The 17164-nt window shown below is 42.7% G+C and overlaps 1 protein-coding gene and 1 pseudogene across 2 annotated transcripts; one reads left to right on the forward strand and one right to left on the reverse strand.

The window, feature by feature from the left end:
* Window positions 1-2686: 2686 nt before the first annotated feature.
* On the reverse strand, window positions 2687-4152 carry LOC311148099 (E3 ubiquitin-protein ligase TRIM11-like; annotated as a pseudogene). Its single transcript has one exon. The product of its transcript is annotated as an E3 ubiquitin-protein ligase TRIM11-like (transcript).
* Window positions 4153-11974: 7822 nt separating this feature from the next.
* Window positions 11975-15908, forward strand: LOC311147532 (twist-related protein 2-like). Its single transcript, XM_084184282.1, has 2 exons — window positions 11975-13559; window positions 15450-15908. The coding sequence occupies exon 1, from the start codon at window positions 12827-12829 to the stop codon at window positions 13406-13408; it is 582 nt and encodes a 193-aa protein (XP_084040408.1). The 5' UTR covers window positions 11975-12826; the 3' UTR covers window positions 13409-13559; window positions 15450-15908.
* The last annotated feature ends 1256 nt before the right edge of the window (window positions 15909-17164 follow it).

A 17164-nucleotide genomic window follows, 5' to 3' on the forward strand; every position in this document is an offset into this window, starting at 1 on the left:
TCAAAAGTTTTGAGAATGACACAAGTATTGGTCTTCACAAAGTTCGCTGCTTCAGTCTTATGATATATTTTTGTCAGATGTTACTATGGTATACTGAAGTATAATTACAAGCATTCCATAAGTGTCGAAGGCTTTTATGCAAAGATTCAATATTTGCAGTGTTGACCCTTCTTTTTCAAGACCTCTGCAATCCACCCTGGCATGCTGTCAATTAACTTCTGGGCCACATCCTGACTGATGGCAACCCATTCTTGCATAATCAATGCTTGGAGTTTGTCAGAATTTGTGGGGTTTTGTTTGTCCACCCGCCTCTTGAGGATCGACCACAACTTCTCAATGGGATGAAGGTCTGGGGAGTTTCCTGGCCATGGACCCAACATTTCGATGTTTTGTTCCCAGAGCCACTTAGTTACCACTTTTGCCTTATGGCAAGGTGCTCCATCATGCTGGAAAAGGCATTGGTCATCACCAAACTGTTCTTGGATGGTTGGGAGAAGTTGCTTTCGGAGGATGTGTTGGTACCATTCTTTATTCATGGCTGTGTTCTTAGGCAAAATTGTGAGTGAGCCCACTCCCTTGGCTGAGAAGCAACCCCACACATGAATGGTCTCAGGATGCTTTACTGTTGGCATGACACAGGACTGATGGTAGCGCTCACCTTGTCTTCTCCGGACAAGGTGTTTTCCGGATGCCCCAAACAATCGGGAAGGGGATTCATCAGAGAAAATGACTTTCTCCCAGTCCTCAGCAGTCCAATCCCTGTACCTTTTGCAGAATATCAGTCTGTCCCTGATGTTTTTCCTGGAGATAAGTGGCTTCTTTGCTGCCCTTCTTGACACCAGGCCATCCTCCAAAAGTCTTTGCCTCACTGTGCCTGCAGACGCACTCACACCTGCCTGCTGCCATTCCTGAGCAAGCTCTGCACTGGTGGTGCTCCGATCCTGCAGCTGAATCAACTTTAGGAGACGGTCCTGGCGCTTGCAGGACTTTCTTGGGCGCCCTGACGCCTGCTTCACAACAATTGAACCTCTCTCCTTGAAGTTCTTGATGATCCGATAAATGGTTGATTTAGGTGCAATCTTACCAGCAGCAATATCCTTGCCTGTGAAGCCCTTTTTGTGCAAAGCAATGATGACGGCACGTGTTTCCTTGCAGGTAACCATGGTTAACAGAGGAAGAACAATGATTTCAAGCACCACCCTCCTTTTAAAGCTTCCAGTCTGTTATTCTAACTCAATCAGCATGACAGAGTGATCTCCAGCCTCGTCCTCGTCAACACTCTCACCTGTGTTAACGAAATAATTACTGACATGATGGCAGCTGGTCCTTTTGTGGCAGGGCTGAAATGCAGTGGAAATGTTTTTTCATGGCAAAGAGGGACTTTGCAATTAATTGCAATTCATCTGATCCCTCTTCATGACATTCTGGAGTATATGCAAATTGCCATCATCAACTGAGGCAGCAGACTTTGTGAAAATTAGTATTTGTGTCATTCTCAAAACTTTTGACCACGACTGTACTTTACTTTACTATTAATATTTTTTTACAACTTTTACTTTTACTCCACTAGATTCCTAAGGAAAATATGTACTTTTTACTCCCATACATTTTCCCTGATACCCAGAAGTACTCGTTACATTTCAAATGCTGAGGCAGGACAGCAATATGGTCCAATTCATGCACCTATCAATATAACGCATTGTCATCCCTACTGCCTCTGATCTGACGGACTCACTAAACACAAATACTGCATTTGTAAATTATGTCTGAGTATTGGAGTGTGCCCCTGTCCGTAAATTAAAAAAAACAAGAAAATCGTGCCATCTGGTTTGATAATATCAGAAATTTGACTCAAGTATTTTTACTCAAGTATGACATTTAGTGCTTTTTCCACCACTATACATAAGTATATTTAAAACCAGATACTTTTAGACTTTTACTCAAGTAGTATTTTACTGGGTGACTTTCACATTTACTTAAGTCATTTTCTATTAATGTATCTTTACTTTTACTGGAGTATGACAATCGTTTTCCACAACTGTTTTTTTGTAAGATAAACATTGAGCATTGTGTCTCCCCTGAAGTCTTTACTCAACAACCAGTTTGAATGAATTCACAAAGTACAATACCATAGCCTTATAGCTGTTTATAGTGTATGATTCCAAAGTGAACTGATTTTCAAATACAATTACAATGCACACATTTTTGTTTCATGTTGTCCCTGATACAAATATGAAAGCAAAGTATCCAATATTCACATGTGCTGTAGGCCTGACCTACTATAGTACACACGCCATTGATTAATAAGTATAAACTCTAAAACAACTCAATATAAAACCACAGAGATGTATGGTCTCTATTTGCTGAATGAAACAATGCAACACTCATCTTTGGCAGGTAAGATACAGTCAAATCTCTTTATAAAATAATTAAATTACATTCCTTTAGTTATGAATAACAATACAAATCTATACTTACTATGTCTAATCATATATGTACTGTTTGTATGAAACAGCAATATAAGGACCTGCCTGAACTACATTTTAACATTCAGATTCTACTGTATATTTTAAAAGGCAATTACATTCTGTTTCATTAGAATTTACTCACATTTGGTGATAAGATCCATTACTAGAATAATTTACAGATATTGATTGGGTTAGTTAGTAACACAGGCACTTCAAGGTTAATAGATGGACATACAGGGAAGCTGGGGTGTCACACTCCACTCTGGAGGGTGATCCAGGACTGTGCTGTGTTGGAGTGGCGCTGGCTGAGACGACCAATCAGCCGCTGATGATGGAGGTGGCGCTGGTCTATGAGGGGGGCACACTGGTCTTTCACAGCACCAAGGGCCGTTGGGAACACCCACTGACCACATGCTCTGGTCACCCACCTCCACCACCCAGATGTGCTCCCCACTGGTGAAGCTCTGGGAGCAGAGGACCTGGGGCGCGGTACTGAACCTCTCTGGGTTATCAGTGGAGGCCTGCTTGGTGCCACTATACTTGACTGTCCGCTGGTCGTTGGAGAGCAGCAGGCTGGGGTGAGCTGTGGTGATGTTGAAGGTAAACTCCAGAGGGTTGAGCAGGACATTGAGGGCCTGGAGGAGCTGGGCCATCTCTGCCCTGAAGTCCTTCATCCCCAGGCTGGCGTGGAGCCGCTTGGTGTTGAGAGGCTCTTTGGAGGGCACTCTGGCCACAGTGACTGTCACCACTTGCGTGAGCTGGGATTCGATCAGCAGGAACCTGTGGATGAACAGACACTTATCTGTCACTGTGAGGACCTCGGCAGTGCTCTGGTTGGCCTCCATCAGCTGCTTTTGCTGTTCCTCTAGAAGCCCCAGCCCACTCTGCCAGATCTCCCTCCGATGGCCTCTCTCCTCCTCCAGCAACGGGCTCATCCTGTCCCTGTACCTGCTCACCAGGCTGGCCATGCTGTCCATCAGGGCCACAGCAGTGGACATCAGCTTGTCCCCCACAGCAGCAGAGGTGCCCTGGTCCTCAGCAGCAGGGTCACGGTCAGCTGCAGCCTGGTGGCCACCTCCTTGCTCCGGCTCTCCAGGGCCCACCTCATCTCCTCCTCAGCCGCCTCGATAGTCAGGACATCGTGACTCTGGTGGGTGCCCTTGATGAAGCAGGAGGTGCAGATGGAGGTCATGTCATTGGCACAGAAGTACTCCAGCAGGCATCCATGGATAGCACAGTTCCTCAGGCCCAGCTCAGTCTGGGGTCCACCAAGGCATGGCTCTGGAAGGACTCCCTCTCAGTGTGGCGCTGCAGGTGCCTGGCACACATGGACACCTCACACTTTAGGCATGTCTTGATGGCCAGCGTCTGTGTCCAGGCAGTGGTCACAGCGCACCTCCAGCGGCTCTCTCCTAATGTTCTCCACTGGCACAACGGTCCAGTAGCCTTCTATGATGCTGCAGAGCTTGAAGTTCTTGTGCAGTGTCTCTGTACCACCGTACTCTTCTCTGCACTCAGGGCAGCGAGGCAGGCTCTTCTCTCCACTGCTGGCGTCTGTAGCCTTAATGCAAGCCAGGCAGTAGTTATGGCCACAGGGCAGATAAACAGGATCTGTGTAGAGCTGTAGGCAGACAGGGCAGCTGAGTTCATGTTCTAACAGCTCCTCTGGTTTAGACAGAGGCATGGTGTTTCCTTTTTCACTCTGATTCTCCCCACTGGCCTCGGCACATACTGAAGAGACAAAGGGAATGAGAGCAAGACAAGGAAGTGAGCTATGATATTTACTGGCAACTAAAGTTGAAACGTGTGCTGCACAGCATTCCGAGAAGTGATACGCAAAGAATCCTGCCATCCTTGACAGTAAGTCGACAGAACAAATAATAGGATCATTATTAAAACATGTTCTGAATCCACTAAACAAAAGTATTTAAACTAACAAAAATAATCTCTTACCTGAGGAAAGAAATTAGGATCTGGTGAGGAGTTGTACACTAATGGTTGGTTGGGTTATAGGAAACTGCAATGTAAGATGGGGGAACTCAGTACTGTACATATAAACATGTCCCCCATCTTACCGTGTTTACTGTAAACGCTTCACTCTAAATTACAATTCCAGTGTCTCCCGATTTGTGTTTTGTTTTATGTGGTGGAAAATGACAAGTTTTAATCCAGGTCAACAGTGGTTTTGTTTATTTATTTAGGACAGCTAAAAACAAGCAAACACAAAATTCAGTGCAGCCTTAAAGTCTTACTCCAGTCTCATTTTCAGCTCATTTATCATGTGATTTACTTAACAAAAGGCACATCCTCTTTTGTTCTCTATCACTCCTTTATTGTTCCTCAAGCAAGGGGGAGGGCGATGACATCAGAAGACCATCAGACCAACTCCTTGAATGGCCTACTCAGACCAAAAACACTATTTTGCTCAAAACATATTTGTTTTACCCTCAAGTGTTTGTACATTATTGTATTTATACGTGGGATATTGTTTTTCAACAGGAAAAGTTCAAAAATAGCTGGAGTGTGTCTTTAAGGTCAAAACAGGGGAAGTCAAAAAAGGTCAAAAAGCCCTGCAGGGGCTTGACAGGTGGCCCTCCTGTGATCATACAGAATGACTAAAACGTATGGCCTAGATAACAAACAACAGACAGAGCAGAGTTGGGACATTGTCTTACATCAGATAGCGCAACGATTCCGCCTGCACTGATTGAGGGACGAGTGTCGCGTAGGAGTGACGACATTCTAGTCAATTCAGAAAGTAAACCAAATTCCAAGAATTGGAATTTCAGTGTACTTCCTGAATTGACTAATTTAACTGATAATAAACAGACTGTAGTTTTCATGCAATTAATTGTATCTTGGATGTTGACATTTAACTTTTAATTATTCAGGGGAACCCATTGAGACCAGGGTCTCATTTACAATGGTGCCCTGAGGACAACAATGCAACAAATTCAAAATGATCAATAAAAATAAAGTAAACTACAAATTACAGAATCAACACTTACAACTTCAAAGACCACAAGTACAATTATTTACATTCAATCCAAATAGTTCTCATTAAATCCATTCAACATTAAAATCCTAAACTGGCCTAGAGGCACCAGTGTCAAGATGTAGGGAGTTTGGTAGGCTATTCCAAAAATGGTGACACCATAGTCAAGAACTGCCAGGAAATGTGACTGTACAATCTGCTTCCTGCTGTTTAGGGAGATGCATGATCTATTTCTATAAAAGAAGCCTACTTTAAATCTCAGCTTCTTAACTACCTCATCCGTATGTTTTTTAAATGCCAAATTATTGTCAATCCAAAAGTCCAGATATTTATAGGTGGGAACCATCCAATGCATAAATGTGTAAGCCATCTAAAATATTTCTATGAGAATTAGAAAACAGCATACATTTAGTTTTTCCTGCATTAAGTATCAATTTAAATCAACAAGGACTTTCTGCAAGGCGACAAATTCAGATTGCAGCTCCAACATAGCTTGGTCAGCCGTTGGGGCAATACCGTACATAACAGTGTCATCTGAATGTTACAGGTTTTTACAGATAAACCAATATTATTTATATAAATAGTAGAGGACAGGTCCCAAAATCGACCCCTGAGGGACACCTTTAGTAATATCGAGGTAACTTTACTTGATACCATCAAAGAGCACACAGGTGGCCTATGTCAGGGAGAGTACCCAAAAAACATTCCAGGCCACTAGCCATCCACTACTAATTCACTATTATAGTGCCTTTGGCATCCTCTGCTGGAGAGTTGGACTGGGACTTGACTTTGCTGTACTACAGTGCGTTTGGAGAGAATAGTGTGGTGCTATTATGGCAGAGGTTTGAGTTGTAATTTATAAATTGCTATTTAGTTATTAAGAGGCAGATAGGTTAGTGTTAGAACAAAGGCAGAGTCTGACTTGCGAGGGTGTGTGCCATTTCCCAGTGCATATTCAAACTCCTTTGGCACCACAGGTAACTTTAAACTCCTGGTAATATGCTGGCCTTTGAAGTGGCACCACTTTTTTATTCATTTCATTGCACCCCTTTCTCCAAAATACTGTAGCAATTTTCAATGAGACAAAGAGGGAGGGGGAGGGGGGGGGGGGGTTACAAAAGCCAACTTCAAAACAACTCTTTGAAAGAAATTCTTCAAATGTGGAACATATCCCACAGTTTTTCAAGCAATGTCAAGTAGAACGGCCCTAGAGATATTCCTACTACCTGTACATACTGTTTACTATACAGTAGTTATATTACACAGTGCTACATTTGAAGGCTTACTGTATTTCTATCAAACAACACTCTACATTTACTAAGTTATTAGGAGAAAGTTGCAACCAATAACTGTCTGTCACTGTAGATTGACATTTTAAAACTTTCAAATATGTTAAGGAGACAGTGAGATTTCAGTAGTTCAGAAACACAGAAAATAAAGCTTCTTTACTGCAACTGTCTCTTATCCAGGCCAATCCCATCCTGCTCTAACCATAACATTAGTGGATACCCCTCTGACCCTGAACTGTGTCCAAATCTATATCACCTCTGCCCCTGCTGCACCCTCAGCATATCCAAACATTAGACATGCAGTCCCTTTCCCCCTCAAAGCCTGCCCACAGGAAGTGTCTCTTCGCTGGAGGAAATGGAGGCCAGATGTGGGGGTGTCCCACAGTTTTGGGCAGTGGGGTGAAGGGTGCCTGTGTGACAGGAGGGAGGGGAAAGTATCCCTGTTGGAATTTGTGCAATTCATCACTTTGTTAGCTTCCATTCTTTGGGATTGGTTTGAGTGTTATTTCAAAGTATCTGGCATGTGGAAAAATAATAAGAATTTAACATGCAATGGAGTTTTGCTTCAAGGCTGCCAACGTTTCACACAAAAAATACTGTAAGAATAATTGAAGAACCCCTATGTAGAGTCATAACTCACTCACCACCATATAATTGATCTATTAAATAGCAATTTTGACTCCAAAATAACCTGTCGGGAAATTAGATATTAAAGCAGTGTGTTTGCAGTCATGATTAAATCTTTGGGTTACACCATTGCAGACCTCTGCTTTACTATTGCTAATTTCTCTTGTTAAATTAGAATAGATGTAGACTGAGGTCATAGCTAAAGTATAGAAAATTCCTGTAGATGTCAGCCATGCGATAACAGACATGTTCCCTCACACACAGCAGTTTCACTGTGTCTTATTATGACACGTTAGCTGTGAACTGCTTCATTACAAGTAGATTCACCAGAACTGGTGGGTTCAGAACTATTTCCAGTCAAGTAGTCTTTTCCAGCATTTTTGATTTTGATGGTCAGTCTTTTCATTATTTGGTGTGATACCACTGCAGAAAAAAAGAGAGATTCAGTAAAAAAGAGAAAATAGTGGCCGAAACATTATGTCACATCCCTGACGAGGAAATGAAATGTGCAACATCAATCAGGCAGAGTAGAGGAGATCAAAGAGCGCCCCACACCCTCCATCTGGTTCTGTTTGGGGAGACTTTTTTTTCTCCCTGCTTCTCTCCTTCGTTCGTTCCCTTTTTCTTCTCTGAGAATGGGTTCTTCTTGTTTTTCCTGTCAGGCATTCCTCCATGTTACAGAGACAATGACATAGTGGCACGCAAGGTAGAACCAGTCAGAAGACGATACCTGTCTCAGTTCTTATACACCCCTCCTTTTTATATCTGAACTAAAGATTATTCACTGTTTCTCTGATTGAGTAAAGGTCTCAGGTATACCCATGTGCTGTCATCACATCTATATATCAAAATGTGGAGTAATGTTTGTGTTACAGGGATGTTTGTGTGTATATGCGTGTGTATCTATGCATGTGGTGCATGTGTGTGTCTGTGTGTGTAAGGGCATGTAGGTGTGTATGTCTGTGCATATGCGTGAGGGTGTGTATATAACCTCCATATGTGATAACATTCTGCCGTCTCTCTCAGTGGAAATATTTAGGCTAAGTCCTCGTTTGAGCGTGCAGTTCAAACAGAAGAAGGCAGAGATTTCTTACCTTTTCCAGACGTCGGCTATCTCCAGGGGGCTTTCCATACAACACAGGGTATTGTGAGTACGCTTGGCCCCTCTCTAGAAATGTGTGTTTATATCAATCCTGATATCCATTTTCCATTATTCCGTTAGCTCTGAGATATTTATTTTTACAGTGAGGGTGTTCAATGGAATTGTAATGTATAAATAGTTTGATCAGTCACAGGCGTCTCGATGACTCTTGAGAGGACACACAAGCTGATTTGTTTAAAGAGCTACATTTGAAATCAACCTTTCCATTCCTGAATGGTATACACAACATAATGAATATATTCTACCTTCTAACAATGCACCCCATTGTACCAATTAAAGCTAAAGTCTTTAATTGAAACAATAACAAAGCGATCACCCCACCTCTGTTTTGGTCAAAAGCTAAGGGATGGGCCAGGAGAAATGTAACCACTCTCAAATTCATAGACGAGGTCAGTACAGGTGCATCAAAGCTGGGACCGAGAGACTGAAAAACAAATTATATCTCAAGGCCATCAGACTGTTAAATAGCCAAAACTAGCTGGCCTCCACCCAGTACTTTACCCTGAACTTAGTCACTGTCACTAGCCGGCTACCACATGGTTCCTCATCCCTGCACCTTAGAGGCTACTGCCCTATGTACACAGACATGGAACACTAGTCACTTTAATAATGGAATACTGGTCACTTCAATAATGTTTACATACTGTTTTACCCATTTCATATGTATATACTGGATTCTAGTCAAGTCTATCCTATTCAACTATTGCTGTACATATACCAGTCTATCCACGTATTCTTCAGATATACAATATATTATATCCACATACTGTCCATAATGTCTGTACATCCCATCACATATACAGTGCATTCGCAAAGTAGTCAGACCCCTTGACTTTTTCCACATTTTGTTACATTACAGACGTATTCTAAAATTGATTAAATTATTATCATCAATCTACACACAATACCCCATAATGACAAAGCAAAAACAATCTCCCATTCTTCTCTGCAGATTCTCTCAACCTCTGTCAGGTTAGATGGGGAGCATCGCTGCACAGCTATTTTCAGGTCTCTCCAGAGATGTTCGATCGGGTTCAAGTCCGGGCTCTGGCTGGGCCACTCAAGGACATTCAGAGACTTGTCCCGAAGCCACTCCTGCATTATTTTGGATGTGTGCTTAGGGTCATTGTCCTGTTGGAAGTTGAACCTTCGCCCCAGTCTGAGGTCCTGAGCGCTCTGGAGCAGCTTTTCATTAAGGATCTCTCTGTACTTTGCTCCGTTCATCTTTCCCTCGACCCTGACTAGTCTCCCAATCCCTGCTACTGAAAAACATCCCCACAGCATGATGCTGCCACCACCATGCTTCACCATAGGAATGGTGCCAGGTTTCCTCCAGACGTGACGCTTGGCATTCAGGCCAAAGAGTTCAATCTTGATTTCATCAGACCAGATCATTTTTTTCTCATGGTCTGAGAGTCTTTAGATGCCTTTTGGCAAACTCCAAGCGGGCTATCATGTGCCTTTTGCTGAGGAGTGGCTTCCGTCTGGCCACTCTATGTCCATATTATGGCAAGAACAGCTCAAATAAGCAAAGAGAAACAACAGTCCATCATTACTTTAAGACATGAAGGTCAGTCAATACGGAACATTTCAAGAACTTTGAAGGTTTCTTCAAGTGCAGTCGTAAAATCCATCAAGCGCTATGATGAAACTGGCTCTCATGCCACGCTGATCCTCAACACAGGGGCCCCTCAGGGGTGTGTGCTTAGTCCCCTCCTGTACTCCCTGTTCACCCATGACTGCTTGGCCAAGCAGGACTCCAACAACATCATTAAGTTTGCTGACGACACAACAGTAGAAGGCCTGATCACCGACAACGATGAGACAGCCTATAGGGAGGAGGTCAGAGACCTGGCTGTATGGTGCCAGCACAACAGCCTCTCCCTCAACGTGAGCAAGACAAAGGAGATGATCGTGGACTACAGGAAAAGGAGGGCCGAACATGCCCCCATTCACATCGATGGGGCTGTAGTGGAACGGGTAGAGAGTTTCAAGTTCCTTGGTGTCCACATCACCAACAAACTATCATGGTTCAAACACACCAAGACATTCGTGAAGAGGGCACGACAACACTTTTTCCCCCTCAGGAGACTGAAAAGATTTGGCATGGGTCCCCAGATCCTCAAAAAGTTATACAGCTGCACCATCAAGAGCATCCTGACCGGTTGCATCACCGCCTGATATGGCAACTGCTCGGCATCCGACCGTAAGGCGCTACAGAGGGTAGTGCGTACGGCCCAGTACATCACTGGGGCCAAACTTCCTGCCATCCAAGACCTATATACTAGGCGGTGTCAGAGGAAGGCCCAAAAAATGGTCAAAGACTCCAGTCACCCAAGTCATAGACTCTGCTACCGCATGGCAAGCGGTACCAGAGTGCCAAGTCTAGGTCCAAAAGGCTCCTTAACAGCTTCTACCCCCAAGCCATAAGACTTCTGAACAATTAATCAAATTGCCACCCGGACTATTTACATTGACCCCTCCGCTGCTACTCGCTGTTTATTATCTATGCATAGTCACTCTACCCCTACCTACATGTACAAATTACCTCGACTAACCTATACCCCCGCACATTGACTCGGTACTGTATATAGTCTCTGTATTGTTATTTTATTGTGTTACTTTTTATTTAATTTTTTACTTTATATTATTTAGGAAATATTTTCTTAACTCTATTTCTTGAATTCATTGTTGGTTAAGGGCTTGTAAGTATGCATTTCACGGTAAGGTCTACACCTGTTGTATTCAGCGCATGTGACAAATACAATTTGATTTGATTTTAATTTGATCTGGGCCGGACAGTGGAAGTCTGGCACGTATTTTACCTAGAAAGTTTGGCACATGCTTAATCTTGGTAGGTAAAACAGATGTAGGTGAATTTTGTTTTCGTACTGTAAGTATGTTGACATGAAGTCTCTTTCCACAGAAGTCCACATTTCTTCAGAGAATAACCCACACCACATACTAAATGCACTCAAGTGATTCCACAGATAAACATTGTACCATAGTTCAACACAACCTAATGTCTCTAATGCATTCAGTGCACCTTTACGTTGGAGGGCATTCCTGGAACTGTTTTGGACTGAGGCACATTCGAATCGGGTCTCTGAAAAGTCAAGCAATAGATTTTGTTCTTGTGTTGTGGATGTCCGCCATGTTTGAGAACTGAGGGATGGTGGTAGAACTGAAGGCTATGTTCATGTTCTGGCACAGAGGATGAAACAAATGTTCCCAGAGGCACCACTTAGATTCAGAACCTCTCATTCTTTCCTTTACTTTAGCTAATTTTGCTATTGGACTTCACTGCTACTCTGGTATGCCAGTTTCCCCTTTAGCCTACCGCTCAGAAGACTGCACCAGGTCTCCAGTAAAACAAAGCGAATGTGAACACACTGTCTCTGATGCTTTTTCTGACTTACAAAACAATGGAACTGTGAAACTGAATGCAATGAAAGGTTAAAATAATGCCAGCCTAGTACTATAGTATCTATCTCTCTAATACTACTACAAGTTTATTTTCTTATCTTCCTCATGTAAAGCCTCTAATTATTCTAAGAAAACTGGGCACACTGATAAGGTCTGTCCTGAGGAGTTATAGTATATCATGTAAGGAGAATATTGTCTAGTTCCTACTTTCAAAATCCAAAGGAATTGATGATTGTGTTGAGTTGTGGAGACTTTAAGAAGGGGAAAGGAGGTATGGGGGAGGGGAGCTACTTGTTTTGGAAGAAATCTGGAACCTATAAACTTGGACAACTTCTACAAAGAAAAACGCCAGAATATCCCCATCTGATTGGTCAACCCACGTGCCTTTGTCTCCGCCTCATCCCTTTACCCTTACCAATCACAAAACGCATTCTCTTCCTGTTATGCTTGGCCTGGCTGTGCCTTAGAACCCAGCTGGACCAATCTGTGGAACAGATGGGTGGGAACTTACAAGTTCCATCCTCTTTCTTCTTTAAAAAGCCAGATGCAGGTTGGCTGCTGTCTTACATTGAGCTAGGATACTGGACGCAACTGCCGTTCTGAATGTAGATTATATTTTTAAATTGTTGTCTTGTCTAGATGTAGGCAACATATGGATTTCCAATACTGAGAATTAATTATTTTTCCGTTCGCTTTCTATTGCTAGCAGACCTGGCAGATCACTTCTGGTATTTATATATACAGGCTTGCCATAGAACAGAGAAACTAAAGGAGGCATCGCCCATTAGAGGGCCTGAATGAGAGAACAGAGGATTGAAACAGTGTAGGTGCAGAAACAGGGTTAGGTAGATAGATTGCCATGAGAGAAGATCCATCAAGCTGTGGTGAATACCCTGAGGGAGGGGTGGTGTCCAGCGAGGAGGAGCCAGACTGCGCTCCAAACAAATGCCCTGTGGTGGTGGTAACACCAGGGGCTGGTGGGCGCAAAAGGGTCACCAGGAAAGACAACATTTCATCGCCAACAGAGGACAACAAGTCAACAACAGGAGGGTCTCCCAGTCTGATCCCATCAGGACCCAAGAGGCCTAAGAAGAGTCCCCAGCCCTCCCTGTCTCCTCTCCCCATCCCAGGCCAGCCCCTGGAGGATCCTCAGCACCAGCGGGTGGTTGCCAATGTACGGGAGCGCCAACGGACGCAGTCCCTGAACGACGCCTTTGCCTCGCTTCGTAAGATCATCCCCACGCTGCCGTCAGACAAGCTGAGCAAGATCCAGATCCTGAAGCTGGCCTCGCGCTACATTGACTTCCTCTACCAAGTCCTGCAGAGTGATGAGATGGATGCCAAGTTGGCCAGCTGTAACTACCTAGCCCACGAGAGACTCAGCTACGCATTCTCAGTGTGGAGGATGGAGGGGGCCTGGTCCATGTCCGCTACCCACTAGCCTTCCCACTTACCTCTCTAACACCCCCTCGCCTCCTTCCCCCTCGCCCTCCCCCAGCTGCGCCCTCCGGCCCCAATCTCCCATGACCTCTGACCCCTGCTCTGTGACCCGCATCCTCACATCATCTAACTCCTCCACCACTCTACACCAGGTATGCACAATACAAACCATATATACTCAATAGTATATTTCCAAAACAAAATATCACTGTTTTATATTGCATGCAAAAAAGTAATAATTCAACAGAAGGTGATCAGAGATGAACGTAGGGAAACACCTGGTGTTTTAATAGAGTATTAAATGCAATGCTGGACATTTGCCAGAATGAAACGCAGTAACTTTGCCAAGTAAGTGAATCACAAGGGAGGGTCATAGAACAGCACATCTTAGGTTACCACACATCTCTTTTTACATTCAAGGTATACAGTAACTCTTCTACAAGATAAGTTTGTCCTGAAAATTGATATACGATGGTAGCTAAATGTATCCCATGATTATCATCAGGATTATGGACCTAATAGAAGGTCATAGAGCTGTTATTTCCTACATTTTGTAAGAAATAGCCTTTGAACGCTGACAAATCACACAATACAGAATCTTCTTTTGTATTCTAGTTTCTATACACATACAAATTGTATGAGAGAGAGAGAGAGATTTTACCCGGCCAGCCATAACTCATTGTACCTCATAGTCTCATCATTTTAGCTGACCTATTAATATTAATCGGCCTTTGAAGCCAAATGATTGTTGAAAAAGTTACATTACAAGTTTTACTTTCCTACACCCAAACCGAGTCCCTTTTTTATTATTTTGGTACTAAAACTTTCCTTTGAAATTCTTTCCTTTCATTTTGGCTTAAACTTGCTACGTTGGACAAAAATTAGATAGATCTTGAAAACGCTCAACAAAAACAAACTGGTTTTGAGAAACCATGCAGCAGTTAGCCATCAAAGGAGAAGTGATGGCTGTCTACTGCACTCCCACAAACCACTGAGTTAGATGAAAGAGGTGATTCTTCCAGTTCCACATCTCCATGGTAAAGATGGCTATGCCTCCCTTCACCAGTGGCTACACATTTTGCCTTTGCCATTTGAAACCACTGCTTTCCCAACTTCACAAGAGGTACCATTACCACACTTCTGAGGGATGTCTTTTTCATAGTACAGTCAGCACTGTGTCTTCAAACAACCTAGCACGGTTTGACATGTTACTCGCTGTGACATTCTCAAACAATACTGTCCTCTAGAAATCGTGTTTGAGGCAAATGAAAGCTAAATGTCCTTTGACCTTTTCTAAATACCAGGTGAAATTAATATAGGTGGTATAGGCGGTTAGATGTGAGAGATGCATTCTCAGTGTTTGTGTTTGCTGGGATGGCCGTTGTTATTATTCTGTCTGCAAGCTGACTCTGAAGGAAGACATTCTTTGCTCCTTTCTCATTAGGGTCCTGTAGTGTTCTCCAGTTAATGTCTTAACCTTTCTCATGTGAATGTTCTCCCTGCTATTCTGTGGGGTTGCTTTGGGATGTGTGTGTGTATATGCCACATAAATACAGATTTTTAATCTGTCAGGGAGGCATCAATGTGTATCCCTGTCTTTCAAGGAGATCAAATATACATTGGTGTTTTAGCCTGCTTTGTTCTTATCGCTGAACTTATTGCCACACACACTGGCTTTCGATTGACCGAAGTTTATACTTATAGAGTTTACTTGTGCCTTTTAAATCCATGTTTATTGATATTAACCAGTTGCATTTAATCAGAATACCATATTTTACAAGGAGATGGTCAACAAAACCCCCAGCCCAGCCCTGACAAAACAGGGCCAGGGAAAATGGACATAAACATCTTAATACTGAGTTTATGCCCATTACTTTTTCCCCTTGTAGTTTAACCAGTTTAACTGTTAGAGAGTGCAGAGAGATTTCGTTAGGCATCATGAACTAATAATGTGTGTTTACTTTAAAGCAAAAGTAAATGGCATATTTTGCATTATGTTGTAGCACTTACAGAATGTTTCTATCTTGTGTATGTCTCCCCAGCATCTGACCAAGGCGATTGAGAAGCCTCCCCGTTGGTCTGCAATCCCTTTATTTACTGGTTTGTACTTACACCTCTGGACCAACTAAATAACAGATCTGAGCCCTGCCCTCTGTAGAGACTTCAGCTTCCTCGAGCCCACACAGAATCACAGAATCGATGGGACAACGATTCTGAGCCATAAGCAGGCCTAGAAGAGGGACAACTATAGCTTATTCTGACCTGGAAATTGCAACTTGACTTGGAAACAGTTTTGTACAAAAATGTAAGTCATGGGAATGTTCTTATTGTAGTGTAAATACATGTAGTCACAAAGAACTGTCTGTAAACCAATAGAACATTATTAATTAAAAGGGAATCAGTTGCTGTAAAGAGTGTATTTGTAATACAATTGTAGATATGTGGATAAAATTTGCCTTGTGATTTTCTTGTCTAGATAATAAAATGTGTATTTGAGCATCTTTTAAGCATCTTTCTCAGCCTCGTCTTATAACCAGTCTCACCTTAAAAAGCACTCTGTACTGCGACTACACCTGAATGGTCTACCATCAGCAGTCAACATTTGGAGATGGACGGTGACACAATAGCATTTCTTAACACCAAATACATTGATTATTATCCTTCTTTGTGTTTGTATGTGAAAGAACCTGGGTTACCAGGGATCTATCTATGTGTTACCCTGTCAGTCTTAATTAGTGCAGTAGAACATGGGCCTCATTAAGGAGAAGTCTAAGTGTCTGCTCAGGCAGCCCAGGGTATAATTACACATAAAGCTGTTGTTCTTTTGCGGAAAATAAGGCCTCTAAAATATTTATTGGTTGTCTGGTTGGAAAGAAATCTTATGATATACCCAACCACATAAGCACATGTGGATACATGCATTAATGGCCCATGAGAGTGTACATCGTATATCAAACATTTTGTCACACCTACAAACGTGCACAAACAACATTTTCAATTTTAATTAAGAAGAGAAACAGTACAAAATAGACATTCTTTCTATACATACATAGGAAACAGAGGAAACAAATGACACAAGGTAAATAAAAGTATGAAACTTGTTGTTATTCTGAACTCCAGTTAGTGAAGGCTACCAATACATGATTCAAGGCACATGTGTGATGTATTTTGGTCTTGAGTATCTATTTACAGTGACTTTAGCAAGTATATCATAAAAAGAAAGAGAGGACTGGCCCACTGGCCTCTAAGACAAAATGAGCGTGGCCCATAGGCCCCTGGAAATCTTTACAGGAGAGGTAATGTACAGTATTCAACACACTAACTCTAACATTACTTCACAGACAACAGATACCCACTGGTGCACTATGAGACAGACACAGCACAGTCACTGTCAGTTCTAAGAGCGTTTGAATGATGGTGGTTGCTTCTATTTCCTAAGTCTTTGAGGGGACCTTATGGGCAAACATTGCCCAGAGTCTTGAAAACAAAACATATAACTAGTACAAACAATAATGAAAACTGGCAATAGTTATTAATTTCTTACACATACATAGTCTCCTACACACACATAGCTATCCACAGTGGTTGGTCCAGAGTATAGGAGGAAAAGGCTATAAGGCTTGTTAGGATGGTTATCATTCTCTCTCTCTCAATGCCAACTAGAGGAGAGGATGCAGCTAAGGTTAGAGAGGAATGTCTAGTTAAGACAACATTGACGTGTATCACCAGCGTACATGCCACTGTATCGGAGCAACAG

This window comes from Coregonus lavaretus (assembly GCF_964263955.1).
Source record: "Coregonus lavaretus genome assembly, chromosome: 20".
Classification (NCBI taxonomy): Eukaryota; Metazoa; Chordata; class Actinopteri; order Salmoniformes; family Salmonidae; genus Coregonus; species Coregonus lavaretus.

Excerpts from the sequence above, each read along its gene's own strand:
- LOC311147532 (XM_084184282.1), top strand. The coding sequence starts at position 12,827 with ATGAGAGAAGATCCATCAAGCTGTGGTGAATACCCTGAGGGAGGGGTG.